Source organism: Drosophila innubila, chromosome 4 (genome assembly GCF_004354385.1).
Source record: "Drosophila innubila isolate TH190305 chromosome 4, UK_Dinn_1.0, whole genome shotgun sequence".
Taxonomy (NCBI): Eukaryota; Metazoa; Arthropoda; class Insecta; order Diptera; family Drosophilidae; genus Drosophila; species Drosophila innubila.
In genome coordinates, this window is record NC_047625.1 from 1,092,099 (window position 1) to 1,112,425 (window position 20,327).

Consider the following 20,327-nt stretch of genomic DNA (forward strand, 5'->3'; position numbering starts at 1 on the left):
ACAAAACAACAACATAAATAGTCAATTTTGTATGGAAACTTCAAAGATTAAAAAAAAAAATAATTTATATATAAAGGAGCTGTTAATGTGTAATATTGCAGCTTAAGCGTTATAAACAAATAGTGTTATTCTAAATATACTATTCTGCAACCCAACTATTAATAAAAAGTCTAAGAAAAACAGTTTTCACACTTTTATTTGTCAATTTGTGTTTTCCCGCCATTTTTTTAAATTCTCGAAATCAAAATCAAATCAGTGTTCCAAAAGTGTCGTTCCTGAAACTGATTCAGATTTGCTTAAATCAAATCAAAATCGTATCTGCATCAGTTTCAGGAATCCCACTATTACATAAAATAGCAATTTCTGGCCGGAAAGCATATAAAATTAGTTTTGACTTTTAGAAATAATATTAAAAGCAAAACAAAGCTAAGTATATATTTAAAATAGTTGGCTTTTTTTCTAGCAATCAAACTCTAAAAATAGACAGAGCTAGCTATAAAAAGCCAAGTTGGCAATAGACCATCGAACGACCAATACCACGACTTAATCGAACGAACAAAAGAACTGAATGAACGAGCGAACGGCTTGAGCCATTCATCAGTTCATTCGTGATTGCTTGTTCAATTGAACTAGCAAAAACAACTCTGTTAGTAACTGTCAGTTCAACTGAACTAGCAAGAACAACTCTGTTGGTAGTAACTGTCAGTTATAGGTTTAAAGAGTGATTGCGCATGCTCTTTGGTTGATTCTCACATAGCAAGAATTATACAATACAAAATAACCTTTTTTCATTCGCTGTGAACAAGTGAAAATCAAATAGTGAATTTTGTTAATTTAAAAATGGTTTACAGTGTGTAATTCAAATTAACAAAGGATAACATTAACTACACACATACAGAATTTAATTCAAAGTTGTAAGTTTGCCAAATAAACAAATTGCAAAGTGATAAATTTGAATACACATATCAACAAATTGGCATACTTTACAAATGGATCAGCCGACATTTAAAGTGAAAGTGATGCAAGGCTAAATGGACAAATCATTATAAAAACAATTTGCTTTGCTCTTTTCAATTCACTTGTTCAAATTTTAGTTTTTAAAAAACATATTTTACTACTGTCCATTTTTTTTCTTTTGTGTCAAAGTACTTGTATACACATATAAATGTGTATGTACATATGCACATGTACGTATGTATGTATGGTACGTGTAAACTTGAATGTTATGTGCAATATTTATATGCAAATTGTTTTGTCAGTGCAATTTTAGCACAGCAGATTATGATTAAGTAGTCCGATTTTGAACAAATATTTATCCCAATTATGATAGCTCAAGAAACAATTTAGATATTCATACTCATCCTTAATTTTCAAACGAACAAAATTTGATCAGAATGTTTTAGATAATAACAATTGTGAGATTGGGATATCTCAAAAAAAAAAAAAAACAAAAGTGTTTTCAAAACATAAACATTCAAAATAACATGTGAATATGTGATAGTTAAGGACCACCTTAAGTTTTAATTTTTATTATCCTAGGATGATTTTATTATATGTATTTATATTTTATAAATTTTTGTGTTTTTATATATATATCTATTAATTTTTCTAGTTTTATTGTAATTATTTATTATGTATCTCAGAAATATATTTTGCTTTGTTTTTTTTTATAGTTGCCCTGACTTGCTTGATATTATTTAATATTGCGATATTTGATATTTACAGAGAGAAAATGTTCTGATACCAAGAATTAGGCGATAAGATGCCAAAACTTCTTGATGATTTCGTTAGCGATTTCAATGTAAAGGCAAAACAGAACCAAATCTTGTTTATAGGTGCAGATATTCTTTAAAATATGACGGTATGTAATTCGTACTTATATTATTATGATTTATTAAATTTATATTTGTATTTTGATTTTAATTTGGTCTAGCACTATGGACGGGACGAGAGCGATGCCTTATCCACAATCAGTCGACCAATTAATAACAGCACCATATACAATTATGACGATACAATACATCAACACATCACGCATACGGATACGGATAATATGGATACGTACGCGACGGACGGATATGGTGTTGTGGTGTCAAGAGCCTCGAATAATGAGGATGTGGATTGGACACAATGTGAAATGCTGGACAGTGGTTGCTATAATCAGAATTATCCGCCTATGGATGACTATATAGCCGAGTCTGAAGTCACGGATACGAATACAGGTGGTGCCGACTATTGGGATCAGAATCTATCCGCATCCAATGAGTATGAATACGGAAGCGGACAAGGATACGGATACGGATATGAGTATGGAGGATATGGTGGAAATAGAACAACAACAACTGGTAAAGTGCTGCCCTTGGTGACACATCTAGATAGAGATACAGAAAAAGATAGAGATAGAGATAGAGAAGGTACGTACGCGAGGAGAAGAGACAATCGTTTTGGTGTCCGCTTGCCTGCCGCACCTGATAGAGGTGATAGAGTGTCATCGAAGTATCGAATGTTGCCACAAACGGTTGCCTATCAGAATGTTCACAATGCTCAATATGATAATCTAGATAATATGAATAATGGCGGGGGGCATACTGGATATGCACCGAATGCTGGTTTAATAGACGAGCGCATTGGCAGTTTCATTAGTTTGCCAGCAGCGGCGCCAATGCGGATGTTGCCACAATCCCGACATCGTTCCTCCTCCTCCTCATTACAACAACAGCAACAACAACAACAACAACAACAACAACACCAACAACAACATGTATTTAAAGATACGACTACAACAACAACAACAACAACAGATGCTTTCGGTAATCAAAATATGCCATCACGAACGGGAACTCCCGATGCTTTAGATAGATCTACAACTGGGACCAGCAACTATGATGTCTTCTGCCAAATGACACGACCCTATACCTCGATGCTGCCGCTTGACTATAGCGATTACGGTTACGATTACTCCGGCACTGACTACGGCGGTTTGCATTCGGATAACTTGTCCACGTACAGTGATACACCGCCAATGAGCAATGCTCAGCATAAGATACAGCAGCAGCGTAAAATCTCCCTCATGATGGCAATGACAACAGCATCTGTGATAGCGTCTGGGGAAACAAGAGTGCCAGTGTCATCACAGCATCATCCACATAATTATCCCGTCTCAAACTCAGTGTCAGTGTCATTGTCGACGTCAGTGTCAGCATCCGATACAAATATTGGCTACTTGTCAACCGAAGGAGCTGTTTCCTCAGTGACATCTACAGTGAGGACAACGACAACGACAACGACAAATACAAATACAACTAGAAAATTGCCAAAACGTCTACCGTCACCACAGTACAAATCATCATTGTATACGACAACTAACGCAGATAATATATCATCATTACAATCGCAATCTGAATCGCAATCACAACTTACGTTCACCAATATCAATGCCTTACAGTCTGAGAGAAACTATCGCCCAAAGCAGTTACCAAAGTTGCCTATGGCAAAAACCAATGTCAATGTCACTGCGAATGCCAATTCAGTTCCTATAAGTTCATTCACAGCCGACATCGACATCGATGAACAAAAATCAATAGTTTTATCATCAATAAACTCATCAATTTCATCTCCCAAGGAAACAACAGATACAGATCGCGATCGGGATCGCGATCGCGATCGCATCATGAGTCCAATATCAAAGATTTGTATGGATGAGGATAGAACGTATTCGATGTATTCGTGTAAGAAACAAACGAACCGGGATCAAAGCGAGATCAATTCATCATCGTTACACCATACAGATCCTCCACCCTTATTATTTGATTCAATTGAGAAGAAAAGCTCTCCCACAAAAACATCGCTTGATTTAGACTCAATGGGAATTGGTAATAAATCATCAGTCTTATCGATAGTAAATGAAACGGAAACAATGGGATCATCATCATCATTTGACATATCCGAATATCTAAAGCCTTATAACCTAGATTCAATAAAATATTGTAGCGATATCCCAATTGGAACCACCTCAACCACATCCACAACTACAACAAGCAACACACAAGTCTCATATACTAGCGGTAGAAATGATTCATTGGGCTCATTAAAATTCTCACTGCCATCATTAGAATCCCAACCTATGCCACATTCAATAACTACCTGGACGTCTAGCCCCATCAATATTGAAACGTCACTAATATCAAGAGGAGTTACTGCTAATGTTGCCACCGTATCAACATCTTCACCACAGACCCAGAGTCCAACCGCATCGAGATCTGAGATCGTTATAACGCCGACTTTAAGTGACTCTTCATCCACTTTATCGTATTTGTTGAGTAGGCCGATAGCCGCCATAGATGACGATAAAAAGATGACAAGTATTTCTCATGATAAGATCACAACTCCAGTTCTGAGTAACATTGAAAACGTGTTCACAACAACTGTTCTCGCTTCAACGTCAATTACAACCGATAATCCAACAGAACCAACATCGCAGCAATCCTACGTTGATTATATGAAAAAGTTTGAACTTCCCGAACTTCCGCCGATGCTTGATATATGCAGTAACTATAGCAGCGGTCATTCAGAGATTCTTGAAACAAGTGAACCACAGTTTGATACGACAACAACAACAATTCCAATATTGATTTCGAATTTAAATTCAACATCTATAAATTCAATGACAACAACAACAAACACAGTGGCAATGTCTTCCCAGGACACAGAATTACAGAGTCTTCATAGAAATGAATTTGATGATCAATTCTATGAAAACGATAACAAAAACACTTCTTGGTTGCCATTAGCAGCTCCTTTAAATGCCGAATCCCTTGAGCTAGCAACAGGACTGGGAATAAGTGAGATAACATCTCAGAATGAGAATCAGAGTGTAACAGATTACTTATCAGGTAACAGCACTGTTGAACCAATTACTTCGTCAGCCTTTGATGACAGCTTCTACGATAGTTTCAATGTTGATCTGTCGGCTCTAACAGCAACAATTGCCCAAATTGAGACTGAAACCAGCCCAACATCAGCTGGAACCCAGAATAGGGTGGGGTCCTTTATTTCGAACAGAGATACAAATACATTCACAGATACTCAATTGAAGCAGTCCTCAAGTTCAGGATTGGGAGGCTATTATAAGCCATCAATAAGTGAGTCGATCCCTGATGCACTTCCACCTCCAACTGCTCCGGCTCCGGCTCCGGCTCCAACTCCAACTCCAATTTCAACTCCAATTCCGACTTCGACTCCACAGAAAGCTAAGGTCGCATCTGCGGCGACCAGTGTTCTGGGTGGTCTTTCCAAAGGAATCAAAGGTGGTTTAGATGGTGTACTCAGTGGGGTTAGCTCGACAATGGAAACAACTAAAGCCAGCAATAATAGCCAGAAAAAGGCCTTTGGCTTTGGTTTGGCATCCAAGCTTGTACCGAGTGTAGGCGGCTTACTTTCCAGCTCGGCTAACAGATCGTCCCACGAAGATGAAGCGATTACGACAGCCACAACAATAACAACGTCAATATCAACAGCAGCGGATCATTCCTTTAATGGCATCAATTCAAAGGAATACGAATATGAGTATGAGCAACCGATAGAGTATCTAGGGGAATCACCAATTCATCAATCCATCCACAACAAAGACTACAACACCAATTACATTGACGAAACGATAATGGGTAATGATCATCAGTTGGGCGGACTCGATGATGCCTATAATTATAGTGAATATCCACCGTATCAATTAGCGGGTGAAGATCACGTTTACAATGATCCTTACAAGATGGAAACGACAACCATAAAGAATGACATGGATATTAGCTCGAATGTGGCAGTTGATACGATTGCTTTGACCCAAAGTCAAACGGTTGTAACGCAAACCGCGACCGACAACTCTCGCAACTTGCTTTCGACCAATGCGACTCCTAAAAAAGGAGCAAGCGGAGTCGGAGGCGGAGGCGGAGGATCTAGCAGTGCTAGTGGCGGAATGTTTGGCAGCATTTTTGGCAAGGCGGCCGCAGCTGTACAATCGGCAACGCAGGCGGTAAATCAGAGTGCCTCCTCAGTTGCATCCGCTGTGGTCCAGAAGACATCCGTACCATCGAACAAGCACAGCTCCTCTACCAATTCCAATAATCTGATAAATTTCAGCAGCACAACAGTTGTAACATCTGAAGCAGCAGCTGGAGGATATCATGATTATAATAATTTAATGATTAACCAAGAAAGCCTATCCAATCAGTATCCAACTACTAGTGACGATTACGCGAACAGTAATACTCACGAGCTGGGATACGATGTGCCAATCACAATGCCAATGCCAATAGTCACCAGGAATGACAATATGTATTATTCTGATGATGTCGATCATGTTGTGGTGACAGCTGGACAAAAGATGCTACCGACGGTGCCGTCAGTTGGATCCACCGGCAAAAAACTGCCCACCATTAATGGTAAATCGGGACTGTTAATTAAGCAACAGCCAACGGAGATCATTGATGATGATGATGAATCCGATGATGATGATGATATCATTAATGAATTCATGACAATGCGACAATCGGACAAGTTAATTGGCCATGATCCGAATTATTGCATCGATAGTGAGCAGGATGATTACTATCTGGATCATCAGCAGACGACACCGTCCAGTCGCAGAGCGAACGATTATTATGAACATGTTAGCACGAGTTATGATTATCGCGAGGACTTCTTTAACGAAGAGGATGAATACAAATATCTCGAGCAACAGAGACAGCAACAACAGCAGCAGCAACAAGAACAGCAGCAGCAACAACAGCAACAACAGCAACAACAGCAATATCAACATCAAGATCAACATCAAAAAATGTTGATCAACCAAAAGCAAACCTCATTAGACTACATTGACGATCGACATGACGAGGACGATGACTTCTTAGACGAGAACTATCCCAGTGATGAAGACGACTGTGGCAATTATCTAGATGAAAGCTCGAGCGGTAGTGCTGGTGTTATCGATCATGGGCGAAAGCCCATTCACATGACCGCTACGATCACCAACGTCACCAACGTCACAAACGTCACCAATGCCACCAACGCCACCATTATCACCAGTAACAACGGCACCAGCACCACCACAACCAGCACAAGTCTAGCTGACCCAATTAAGGTCGGATTTCACACAATTCCGGTTGCAAACATTTCGCCGAAGTTGTCTGGAGCTCACCAGCAAATCAAGAAACAGGACAGCATCATTATTGAAGAAGGCGATTTAGATGACGATCATCGTTTAGCAGCACAAATTTCACCCGACAAAGACGCAGACATGGATGATGATGATGATGATCAACTGGCCGACCTGTTACCCACACGAACCAAGTCACAGAAGAAGAAGAAGGTCCTCATGCGCGGCGAGACTGAGGAAGTCGTTAGCGGACATATGCAAATATTGAGAAAACCCGAAATTACCGCCAAACAACGATGGCACTGGGCTTACAACAAAATAATCATGCAGCTAAATGTGAGTACGAATCAATGATAATTGAAATCAACAACCAGTTTTTACTTATATATTTTACGTATTTCAATCCAAATATTTCCCTTTACCGCAATAGTGCTGCATACTATTCGGCAGAGCAGATAGAATTTATGTGCATTGCTTTCAATTTTGATACCATATTTTCTAATATAAGTGAAATTTAAAATTGTTTGTATTTAATTAAAGGCAATTTTGTCCAAACTTGGCGTTTACAAAGTTAAGAAATGATTTAATTTTAATTCTAATTCTAATTATTTTTAAAAATGTGTGACATTTGCTCAAACTGTCATAAATTTGCCAAAACTTGTCCGATTTTCATGCGGAATGTCAATGTGATCAATATTTGGCTTATAAATTGATTCTGCATCCAAATTGTATTAACTTAATAAATTAAATAATTTTCCCTAACTTCTACCTTTTTCGTACTCTCCTCTTGACACTTTTTTAAAATCTTCAAACTGTATACCGAAACATTTTCGTATTTCTGCACATACCACGGCAACCCTATCAAATTCCCCATTAATTTTCACAAATACTTGTAGAAATTAGAAGAGGTCGTGCAATTCCGACAGCCATGTTGTGAGATTTGAGTTATGATGACCTAAAATTAATTTAAAAATCAAATAAATAAATTTATGAAAACATTTATTTATTATTCAGATTTGACATAGCTGTGTATGATAAAATTATTCTATTATTAAAAGTATCTGGCGATAAGTATGCCAGAAATAGGTAATTCATGATCAAATTTTAATCGCGCTTATATTAGAAAATGTCGACTCGTCTGAGAAGATTGCTGCAATTGGAACCGCTTATGTGGGTTAATATGCTTTGCAGTTTGAATGAAGGGTGCACGTTTATTGATAAGCTGACACATTTACATAGTCATTAATTAGATAATTATATACATACAATGTGTATGTGTGTACGTACTTGGGATTACAAATGGGCTTCAAGCGGAAAAGTAAGTGAGAACGTCAGTTGTACATTGATAGTGCTATGAACTTGATATACGGGTTGTTAAGTGATCGCATTTGGCAGCGATCTGTTCATAATAGGAACTGTCAATCCGTTCAACATAATGATAGCCTACTAGTAATGGCTCCTCCATCTGTGTCAGATCGCACACGTAAGCTTAGTTACCTTATTAAGCATCAGTGCGAAAGTGTAATCCCTTATGTACGTCTGTCTCATCTATAATTTTCAATGAAATAATATACATATCACTATGAGCGGGAATCCACGTTAGTGACGATAGCAGACATCAAAAGAACAAAATATTTAATGGGCTGCAGGTCACTAGCTTTATTTAAAGGGAAAAAATTTAAAACATAAAGTAAAATAATGTTTAAAAAAACATTGTTTATTAAAATTGGTTGAGTTTTGACAAACATATGAGAGTTCAAAGTTGTCTAAAAATTTACAAGGGAAAAATAAGAAAATGGGTAATTTTAGGAAAATTAGAAATATCCCTTAACTAAAATCATATTAAATGCAGCTTCAAATAAGAAGTCAAATAATGTTCAAAAAGACATTGATTATTAAAATTGATTCAGATTTGACAAAGATATGGGAGTTCAAGTGTCTAAAAGTTTACAAGGAAAACAAATTTAAAAATGGGTAATTTTAGGACAATTTTAAACATATCTCTTAGTTTAAAATAATTTAAATTTAGTTTTAATTAATGCTTCAAATAATGTTTTAAAAGACATTGCTTATTAAAATTGGTTGAGATTTGACAAAGTTATGAGAGTTCAAAGTTGTCCAAAAATTTTTAAGGAAAAAAAGTGTACAAATGGGTAATTTTTGGGGAAAATACTAAAAAAATTGGTAATCTAAGAAAAACATTTAAATAGTCCTTAATTAAAATTAATTTTAATGCATAAGGGGTCAATTAGTGTTTAAAAAGTCTTGTGTTCTGGAAATGAAATATTTGATATTTCAGCACAATATTGCTCATCTCTAATATGTGTATTGCTTACGACCACAACACAACATGTGTTCCTCTCTCTCTCTCTCTCTTTCTCTTTCTCTCTCTGTTGATAAGAGCTTTTGAAAGCTTTAAAAGCCTAACTCCCGCGCAACAATTTGGTCTTTGTCTTTGGGCATGCGCAGTAATAAGATAATTCCCAAATTGCGGTGCACATTTCACTCTGTCGCTCTCTCGCTCTCTCGCTCTCCAGTTGTCCCAATTTATGTATGTTGTATACTAAAGCTTTTCGTACTCTGTCCCTGTTTATTACTAATCAAAAGTTCTGAGGGAATCTCTCTAATACATACACACACACACACACACACACACACACACACACACACACACACACACAAACAGATGTATACACAAATGCACTTTTGAGAGAACAAACATAAATAGGACCTATATACATAGGAGCAGGGAAAAGCAAAAAGCAGTATACTTTTCAGCGTTTTTCGGTTCACATCAAATCAACGTCTGTATTACTTAACGGAGTTAGAGTTCGCGCTGTCATTTTTGAAATAAACTCAAATTTGTAATTTATTTAAGAGTTGAAAGGAAAAAAGAGTGCTTACACATGAGAATAATTCAAACGAGAAATTAACCAAATGAAATGGATATTTAGAGAGGCATAAGAAATGAGTCAATGAGAATTAACTTGAGCGAGTGAAACCAAATGAAACAGAATGCGTATACACAATTTTATACCTATGTATCGTATATTTATATGCATATATGTATATCCATGTGTATATAAATCTACAAACTCGTAAAGTAGAGAATCGTGGCACATGTTACTGCTTGCTAATTATAATTATTTGTAAATTAAAATGTGCATAAAATGTGTATTCAGCAATTCGTTTGAATCAAACAAATACTTGTAGATATCAAAGTGTCTAAGTACATTAATTGATGTGTGTATACGCTGAATATTATAAGTATACTCGTATAAGACGTCAAGTATATTCTACCAAGACCAATTTCACTAAATTTTTGATTAGTTTTTTGTTAAATTCTTATTAAATAAATGTAGTGAGAGAGCAAAGTGGAATTAAATTGTTATTCGAGTTTAAATTTCGACATAAAATAATTAAATTGATACAAAATTCGTATCTTGTGGAGCCTTACTGTGTATGTATGCTTATTAACATTGTTAACATATGTATGGCAATATAATTGAATGGTAATATGCATTTAGATCAAAATACCAGCGAATCAACGCATTTCAAGATGTCATCATCCATATTCAAGACCGTTTCCGGTGACACTTATGGCCAAGTGCAACAAGAACCTGTGAAACCTGCACAACAACAGCAACAACAACAACAGCAACAAACATACAGTGTTGCCGCAAATGCACTGCAAAGTCAATTTAAAATTAAACAACAACTGAAACAACAGCAGCAACAACAACAACAACAGCAGCAACAACAACAGCAGCAGCAGCAGCAACAACAACAACAACAGTCAGCAGTGGAACAATTACATGAGATGCCGCTACTGTTGACGGAGACTTCAAATCCAAATCCAAATCCGAATCCGAATCCGAATCCGAATTCGAATTCAAATTTGAATTTAATCCAAATGCAGGCTCGAAGTATCGGAAGACATCATCATCATCATCCAACAACTCATCATGCAATTCAACAGCATAAATCCTATGCGCAAAAGGGAACGAATAAATCGCAATTGAGTTTAGTCAGCGATAACTTATCGATATCCATGTCCAGATCGAACCTAGCCAGTGGTCCGATGGGAGGCAGCATGTCATCGATCAGGAGCGAACAGCAGCTGTGTCAACTGTACAATGCCCAGCAACACTCGGACTATATCATATCGGACTATATGGATAAAATAGCGACGCGTATTAGTTTGCTTGAAACGGAATTGAAATTTGCCTGGCGTGCTCTCGACTTGTTATCGACGGAATACGGTAAGATCTGGACGAGACTGGAGAAACTCGAGAATATATCGGTGGAGCAACAATCGGTTGTGGGCAATCTAATGGGACTTATCGCTGCTGCGAAGCAACAACATCAGCAACAAGTCGATCTGGAACTGGATCTGGATCTGGAGTTGGATATGGATAAATCACCGTTTGACAACTTTTTGGCTGAGAATCAACTATTGGCAATGCCCCCAAGTATTGAGCCGCCTCGTAAGACGGATTTTCGTCAAGTTCTATCGGATTTAAATCGTAGTCAGGTTGCCGAACATGAGTTGAACAACTTGGAGTTGGTCATGGAAGGTCATGACCCTGGTTATGGTAGTCATATCTATCCAAGCGATTTATTTGTGGATCCTACTGACTTTGGCCTTGGTCCAAGTCGTGGCAATGCCAATGGAAATGATCACGATGAGTTATTCCTATCATACGATAACGATAACGATCATGATAACGATGTCAACAGTCCAGAGCAAATTGTGGTCGATGAGCGTGCCGAACTGGGTCCATGGTTGTCATATGCACACGAAGGTTCAGCTGCAATACTACATCCACAGCAAAAGAAAGCTCCACGTAAAAAGCTGTACTCCAACTCGGACTTGATGATGTACGAACAACAACAGATAATGGCGAATAATGCACGAGTCGAGCTCTTGAAGGAATTCCTTAATGGACAGCGGGTTCTGGAGCAAGTGGCATCCACTTCTGCCACTTCTGCCACTTTAAACAAATTATCACAAGAAATTGAACAATCCCAACAGAATATTCAATCTGGCGATCTGGCAAAAGCCTCGTCTAATCTTAATGAGCTGGACGAACTCATTGACGAGGTTCAGTTTTTTCGGTTAGCAGCCGTTAAAACGGGTCAAGGTGGGAATGAAGTGGTACCAATCGAAGACACCGGAGGAACAAATAGAACAAGTACAAAACAAGTTCCAGGAACTCAATCGGAATTTGAAACGGAGTCCGAATCAAGACAGGATGGTGAAATGAATGAAAACTTTTACAAGAACCTAAACGAAGCATATCGGGAGAACAATCTAACATCAGAAATATCAAATATGGAGCGTCTGCTGCAACAATCAGAGATTACTCACGAACAGATCATGGCCTTACCTTTAAGCGGTGGTCGCCTAACCTCCTCACTGATGATGATACACGAGGCCAACGAGGAGGAGAATCAGGAGTCTGATTTGAATCATAGGAATCGATCATCACAGGCGACAACCTCCTCAAGTAAATCAACAACAGCAATTAATTCCGTTGCAACTGCAGAGGGTCTATATAAAAGCAAAGAGTCACGAAAGCACCGCAAAAAGAATCATTATAAGAATGAAATGGATATGATAAATAATTTAAAGAGCATACTTGCCCAAGCATCGATAACATCGAGTACGAGTACGGGTACTACAACGAATGCTGATTACTGCAATTTGTACAATTCCTTAGAGCAGGACCTGCAATATCCCGCACGTAGTTCTTTCGATCGAGATATCTGTGGCTTATCACAAACTAATTCCGATCGGGATATTCGACTTTCCTCATTGTCAGAAGATCGAGCCGGTCTGTATGATGGCAATATTGATATTTTGGATTGCATGACCGATGTTATGATAAGGGAAATCAATAAAATAAGCGATCTACAATCATTGTCGGCCTCTCAAATACTTAAGCTCCGGCAGACAATTCGCTCGGAGCAGATATTCTTTGAGAAGCTCAATCAGGTTGATAAGAACCTGACCCTATTATTATTAAATCCCGTCACCATGGCTGAAGAGCTACAACGTCTTCGCATTTTGGAAGTTGATGAAAAGTTCGATCTGGTTATGAAGAAATTTGATAAAAATATCGATACTCTAAAGAAACTTGTTGGCAATTCCTTTGAAGAGTATAAGAAGAAATCGAAAAAATCATCTTCATCATCTGCTGTTTCTGTTTCTGTTTCGACAACAACTACAACTCAAGTACCTGCGAGCAATAATACATTAGTCACAGAATCTACAAATCGAAATGATTATAGTGCCCACTTGCTACGAAACAACTCGGATCTGGATGAGCAACTGAAGCTGCTCGAAACCCAAGAGATTGAAATACACCGTAAAAAGAATATCGAGCAAATAACACATAGCCGAGGAATGCACGTTGATAATATGTTATTAAATATAAACACAGATTGCACACCGCAAAATAGCCCTAAGCATCAGATTGAGAATATTTCAAAGTCGACAACAAATATTTACAATCAAGATGAGTACATAAGATCTTTGAAGAAAAGTTTGGAACGCCATAATAGTATGTTGTTTCTACTACATTTGCAAAATCCAGAGAAACATAAAATCACCTCGAACCTGGATGATATACTGTTGGGACCAAGCGGAACAAGTCCACCTCCTCCAGCTCCGAATGATAATGTATTCCACGATATGTTAGACATTAGTGGTGGGGATATATCTGTAAATCCCTTTCTAGCTGATACGCACTCAGATCGAGAGCAGCAACAACAACAGCAACAGCAGCAACAACAACCATCGAATTTCTCGCCCCGTCAAGCAAAGTCCGACTCGGGATTATCCTCAATGAGCGGCTGGTCCCCAAATTCACCGGTGCCAACCGGTGCGACTGTGAACACACACAATGGAAATAATAAATACAAGGATCTAACTCTGGAAATGATTCAGATGATGATTGACTTGCGATCAGGCGGCAACAAAGCAGCTAATGAGATCGATGTCATTGATCCTATAACAAGCATGGATATATTTCAGCAACAACAACAACAACAGCAGCAGCAGCAACAAGAAAAGCTAGAATCGAAGACTGGCATCGAATATATATTCTCGGAGGAGAACCTTAATTATATACAGGAGCTATCAAAAAATATACCAATTTGTTCGGCATATGAAAATAAATCCATATTCAATACAAGTCCCAATGAAAATGATACTAATTGCACTGTAGATGAAATGCTTGAATGGGATCAGCATCAACAACTAACCGAACAACCCGAAATCGATATCGATATCGACAACGACAACGAGATCGAATTCGAAATCAATAACGAGACTTTATCGCAGAAACTACGAAACGATTTACGCTCCGCTTACGGACATCAAAGCATCAATATGAATATTAATATGAATATGAACATCAGTTCCACAAAGGCGGCCGGCGGAACGAGTCGAATGCCTGATCTTTTAAAGAATGAAATGAAAAGTCAAAGATCATTATTAAGAAAGTCAAGTCAAACAGGTCGGCCTATTCAGGACTTCGAGGCCAGTGATCCGGCGTACTCAAGGGGTACTCAAAGAATTACCGGTTACCAGGAAACGGACATTGATCATGTGCGAAAGCCTTACTTGACAGATCGACTCGTATTCTATCCGTCGTCGAATGGCATCTCCGACTATAACAGCAGCAACAATTTGGATTATCTGGGCTTTGAGCAACCCAGCGATCGCGTTCACAGCTTGAATATGGAAAGAGCGATCCTTCACCATCATCCACAATCACAAACTCATCCAATTGGTTTATCTGTATCTGTATCTGTATCTGAGACACCAATGACAACACAAAATCAAACGCAATCGATTCAGGCCCAGGTGCATTACGGTCGATCAGCGAAAGGTTTTGTCAATGATCAAGCGCTGATCATACGCGAACAAGAACATATATCTCAGCAACAACATCAGTTAGCTACGGCTAAATCGCCAAAGGTATGGAACAAACTTAGTAACTTGCTGCCGGACAACTTGAAATTAAAGCGTTCCATGAGATACAATCGCTCTCAGAGTTTACCCGGTGAAGATGCACGAATTGAATCGAGACACGATCATAGGCGTGATCATAGTAATTCGCAACTGTCGAAACGTATTCAAAAATTACCAATGCGGATCATACAACGAGCAACAGGTTCAGGTACTCATAGTTCAGAACACGGTTCATCTGAATCACTTCGAGGTGGAAAACATCATAAAAAACGGTCGTTTTCAAATAAAATGAACAGTTTTGTGCAAAAAGCCAAGACTTATAAGCGTCACAGTTTTGGTTCGAGCATTTCGGATCCGGAAATTGATATGGATATGCCTAACTTCACATCATCGGAAAATGATGATTCGGCGACTAGTGAATTTGAAGAACAACGACAACGACAACGACAACGACAATTGGAAATTAACGGCAATCATAGTTACAATCAATATAAAGTGGATGATTATGAGAATGGTGAAAATCAAGCGGATGATGTTGATGATTATTATGAAAATGAGGCTCGTATTGGCTGGAATACTGAGAACCAAGAATCAAATCTATTTGCCGTAGTCGGGGATTTAAAAAGGTCCCAAATAGCAACGACAACGGCCTCGCCGACCCTTTCGGCTGAGGCTAAAACTAAAACGGATGCAATTCAAAATGCCAACGGCATTAATAATACGGATTTGGTGCCGGAGATTTTAGTGGAGGCTAACGAAGTTCCAGCAACCACCATGCAAGGACCCTTTAGGACACAAGAAGAGAACTCCGCCTCCGCCTGCTTCCCCGACCCAGTTTTTGTCGATGAGGAAGAAAAGTATTCGTCGTCTACACCAATCCCAATAGTTACAGCCACAACAACAGCAGCCATTCCTTCACTTTTGATGGCAAGGACTTCAACAACCACAACAACAACAAGTACTACAAGTCCAAGACTCCAACGTGGAGGACAACAGCAATCATTAGACATTCCAGGCAGCCTTGTTTATGGCTGCAGAGACGACGACGACAATCGCAGTCAACATTCTGGTCGGACACTGTCGTCGTCACGTCGCCAGAGCACCGAGGATAGCATTGACACCGATGACGAATACTTTTGCTATGAGCTGCGACAACTTGAGGAGCTGGAGCAAGAGGCACAGGCTCAGGCACAGGCGCTCTCTCTCACTATGACAGCTACAGCCGAGAGCAACAATTACGAAGAGAGTGTTGCTGACAATGCTGTGCTTTTCTCACAGATTGGCCAGTTGGCAACAAGTGGTGCGGACTGTGACGGTCTTTACTATACCAATTGCAAGACCACGTTTTCGGAGTCGGAGCAACTCGAAAAAGTCTCTCAAATTGAAATTGACTGTATTGTGGTGCCAGATGAGAATGTTAAGGCCAAAATGTGTCAAGTCCTGACGGAGCTGAAGTGCGTTGTTAGTCTCGAACCAGATACTGAGACACGAGCACGCAATCCAGATGAGCTCGACAATTTTGTGGAAATGGAGAAACCACAACATTCACGAGTAACTGATAAATTTGCAAAAATCTCCGATATGCATAGCGCTTGGCAGGATGTTAATAGTGAGTTCCATTTACCAAGTTCAGATCAGGAAACTAAAGAGAGTACAGAAAACGAAGTGCAACAGGATCACACAATCAATGATAAGCAATCGAAACGATTTACAAAGAAAAGGCGAGGTCGTGGTAAACCAAATAATCTAGACAATTCAACAAATGATCTTCAAATGGGCTCTAGCTCTTCATACACATCTGACGATGAATATAAACAGACAAGCAAACGAAAATCGAGTAACGGATTAAAGAACTTGATAGTCCAACCACCGACAGATATAAATATCGGTCACGAGGACCGTTCGTCAAGTGCAACTTCAGGACCCGATACTCCAGCAGAACTCAGTGACGACGTCGATTTGGATTTGGATGGAGATGGCGATGGCGATGGTAATGGTGATGGGGACGGAATCACAGATTCTACAATGGATATTAAAGAAAAATCGCTATCAAATGGACACAAGAATTTATTGGATCATGGTCCTTCTGAATCGCATTCGACAAACATTCACGACCAATATCAATCAGATCAAAAAGCTGAGATTACCACTACAATTGAAGATTCCACGTCTCATCCAATTATTAATAGTGGTTCCCCTCGACCGCCCTTGAAATTAATCAGTCACGATTCAACAAGTATTGAAGGTCATGGCCAAGGGGGCAATTTAGGAAGCAGTAAATGGAAATTGTTAAAAACTTTGAAAGAGCGTAAAATCGAAGAGAAGAACAATCTGGATAAGGTTAAAGAAGATGAGTTGGCTAAAGATAAAGACAAGGTAATTTCCTGATGATGGTTGCCGATTTCAATGCAGCATCAATTTAAAAGTCATATAACGTTTAATGCCTATTAAAATTGGTTGCGATTTCACAAAGTTATGAGAGCTCAAAGTTGTCCAACAATTTTTAAGGGACAAAACTAAAAAAATTGGTCATTTTCGGAAAAATGTTAATATCACTTAATTAAAAATAATTTAACTGCTGAATTAATTTAGAAGTCAAATGATGATTAAAAATACATTATTTATTAAATTTGGTGGAGACTTGACAAATTTATGAGACTTCAAAGCTGTCCAAAAATTTACTAGGGAAAAATTTGAGAAAATGGGTAATCACTGCGGACGGCAGTTCGCGTTAGTGACGAAAGCATCACGAAGGGTGCGAAAGGCGACTAACAATATATACAGCTAAGTTGGAAAATTTGCTACGACTGTTCGATCAGATCGATTTATATACCGATCGAAAGGTTTAGTCCTAACTTACAAAATGGCATACTAAAACTTTTTTTAACCAACCTGGGTCATGAGATACGGGGGTGTAAGTGGGAGGGGAAAGATTTAGATGATTGCAGCTAATGGGGCTGTTGGGGCCTTTTTTTTTATTTTTTTAAAAATTCTACTTAAGAATACGCGTCGATTTATACCTTAATCATTCAAATCCCATAACTGGTTCAAAAGATAAATAAATTTGAAAAATTTTAGTGGACTTCTCAAAATGAAATGAAAAGTCAGTTTGTTTGTCTGTTTGCATCAAAGCGCTAAAGAAGCTTAAATGTAATGATGGGGATTTATTCCTTTTCGAAAATCTAGAAATGTTTGTTCTACGACTTTTTGAAAAAACCGCTAGTTTAGCGGGAAAACGCTAAGTCCCGCTAAAATTGAAACCCCAACAGTTTCCAAAGCATAAAAGCTACCGATGTGTTCTATATATATTGGAAAGGTGTGGTTGAGGGCTTTTATGCTTACCTTTCAACTTTTTTTCTAAAGTACTCAGGTAAAATTTTTTCCAAAAATTATAAATAAAAATATAAATTAACAAAAAAAAAAAACGAATTCGCATTTGGCACTGCGCAAAAAGTAATTTTTATGTACAAAGAAGCTCACCCTTTTTGCTCACAGTGCACAATGCCAATTTTCGCCTTTTTCCTATTAATTTATATTTTTATTTAAAATTTTTAGATTAAACTGAATTTTGTTCGTCACAAAATTGGATATCAGAAATTTTGGGGCTAGAAATTGCTTTCGTCACTAGACTTTTGCCTCGTGTAGAGGTTTTTTCTGTTTTTAAATTATACTTATTTCAAAATTAATTAAATGAAGAATCAATTTTGAAGTCAAATGATTAAAAATACATGATTTGTTAAAATTGGTTGAGATTTGTCAAAGTTATGGGAGTTGAAAGTTGGCCAAAAATGTAATGAAAAAAGGAAGTCTAATGAGAGAGTTATGAGAGTTTAAAGTTGTCCACAAATTTACAAGTAAAAATATTGATAAGTAAATGCGTAATTTTAAGAAAAACTTAAATATCTCTTAATTGTCTTAAAGTCAAATTGTGTTTAAAAAGGCATTATTTGTTAAATTGGTTTTGAGATTTGATAAAGTTGTGAGAGTTCAAATTTGCCCAAAAATGTATAAGGGGATTAAAATGAAAAAAATGGGTCATTTTAGGAAAATTTTAAATTACACTTACTTAAAAATAATTTAAATGCAGAATCTTATTTAGAATAATGATTAAAAAAACATTACTTATTAAAAATGGTTGAGATTTGACAAAGTTATGTGAGTTCAAAGTTGTCTAAGAATTAAATAGGGAAAACATTGAAAAAATATGTGATTTTCTTATTAAAATTGGTTAAAAGTTGACAAAGTCAAATTGTGTTTACGATCCCTGGCTTAGAACATCATTAAAGAAGCAATAAATTTAAGGAAAACCTTAAATATTCATTTAAATCCTTGCTATTAAATGCGAAGTTCATTTGTTGTTATTTTAATAATAATAAATACATTTATTTTTAGAATGGCACTGGCACAGGAGACGTTGGGTTGCGATCCAATGGACATCCAGGCGATAATCCGTTCTATAGCAACATTGACAGTATGCCGGATATTAGACCAAGACGTAAATCTATTCCCCTTGTCTCTGAATTGGTAAGTCTTCTTTTTTGTGTCCATTATTAACATTTTTGTTTAAAACTATTATAAATTATTGTGTTATCACAAACGAACACACACAGACATAAACAATATAATACATTTATGCAAATAAATGCATTCAATTTAAAAAAAAAAACAAAACCTTTTTACGATGCTAAAATATTTTTTTTCTTTCGTATCATCGAAAATGATTTAATGGATCACAGGTGCTCAAGGTATACAAATCGAATATAGATTTTTTCTAGTAATTATTCCGTTTGTTATTTAATATATTCACGCAAGCGTTGCACATCTTTGTAAAAATTTAAAAACTTTTTAAAAACTTACTTAGCATTCGTAATGTGCAACGATTTTCATTATTTTATTCAAAACATTTGTAGTGTGCACTCCACAAACCAATATCGTATATACTTAGTTAGTGAGAACGTAATATTTCATGTAGGTTATCAAGAAAAAGAGTATTCTTACCTTTATTTAGTCGGCTGTAGTAAAAATGTAACGGTATTCTTAAAATGGTCTGCAGAATTTCAAGTTCTTTACGATTTTTACCATTGGACATTTGTAAAAACAACAATTAGAAGTGTGATTTAATTTTAAACACTTGCTTTTGGTTCACATATCTAGTATTTAATTTAATGATGTAAATTCAAAATTAACATCAAAAAA

General features: G+C 37.4%; 1 protein-coding gene across 1 annotated transcript in view; it reads left to right on the plus strand.

Annotated features, from left to right (window-relative positions):
- The first annotated feature begins 804 nt into the window (after positions 1-804).
- The window catches only part of LOC117791491, a 35,937-nt gene continuing 16,414 nt past the window's right edge, over positions 805-20,327 (plus strand). The window contains exons 1-6 of the mRNA XM_034631305.1: positions 805-914; positions 1,726-1,861; positions 1,934-7,028; positions 7,059-7,486; positions 19,524-19,655; positions 19,868-19,876. Of these exons, the coding sequence (XP_034487196.1) occupies positions 1,856-1,861; positions 1,934-7,028; positions 7,059-7,486; positions 19,524-19,655; positions 19,868-19,876 (5,670 nt within the window). The 5' untranslated portion in view covers positions 805-914; positions 1,726-1,855. The remainder of the gene's footprint in view (positions 915-1,725; positions 1,862-1,933; positions 7,029-7,058; positions 7,487-19,523; positions 19,656-19,867; positions 19,877-20,327) is intronic.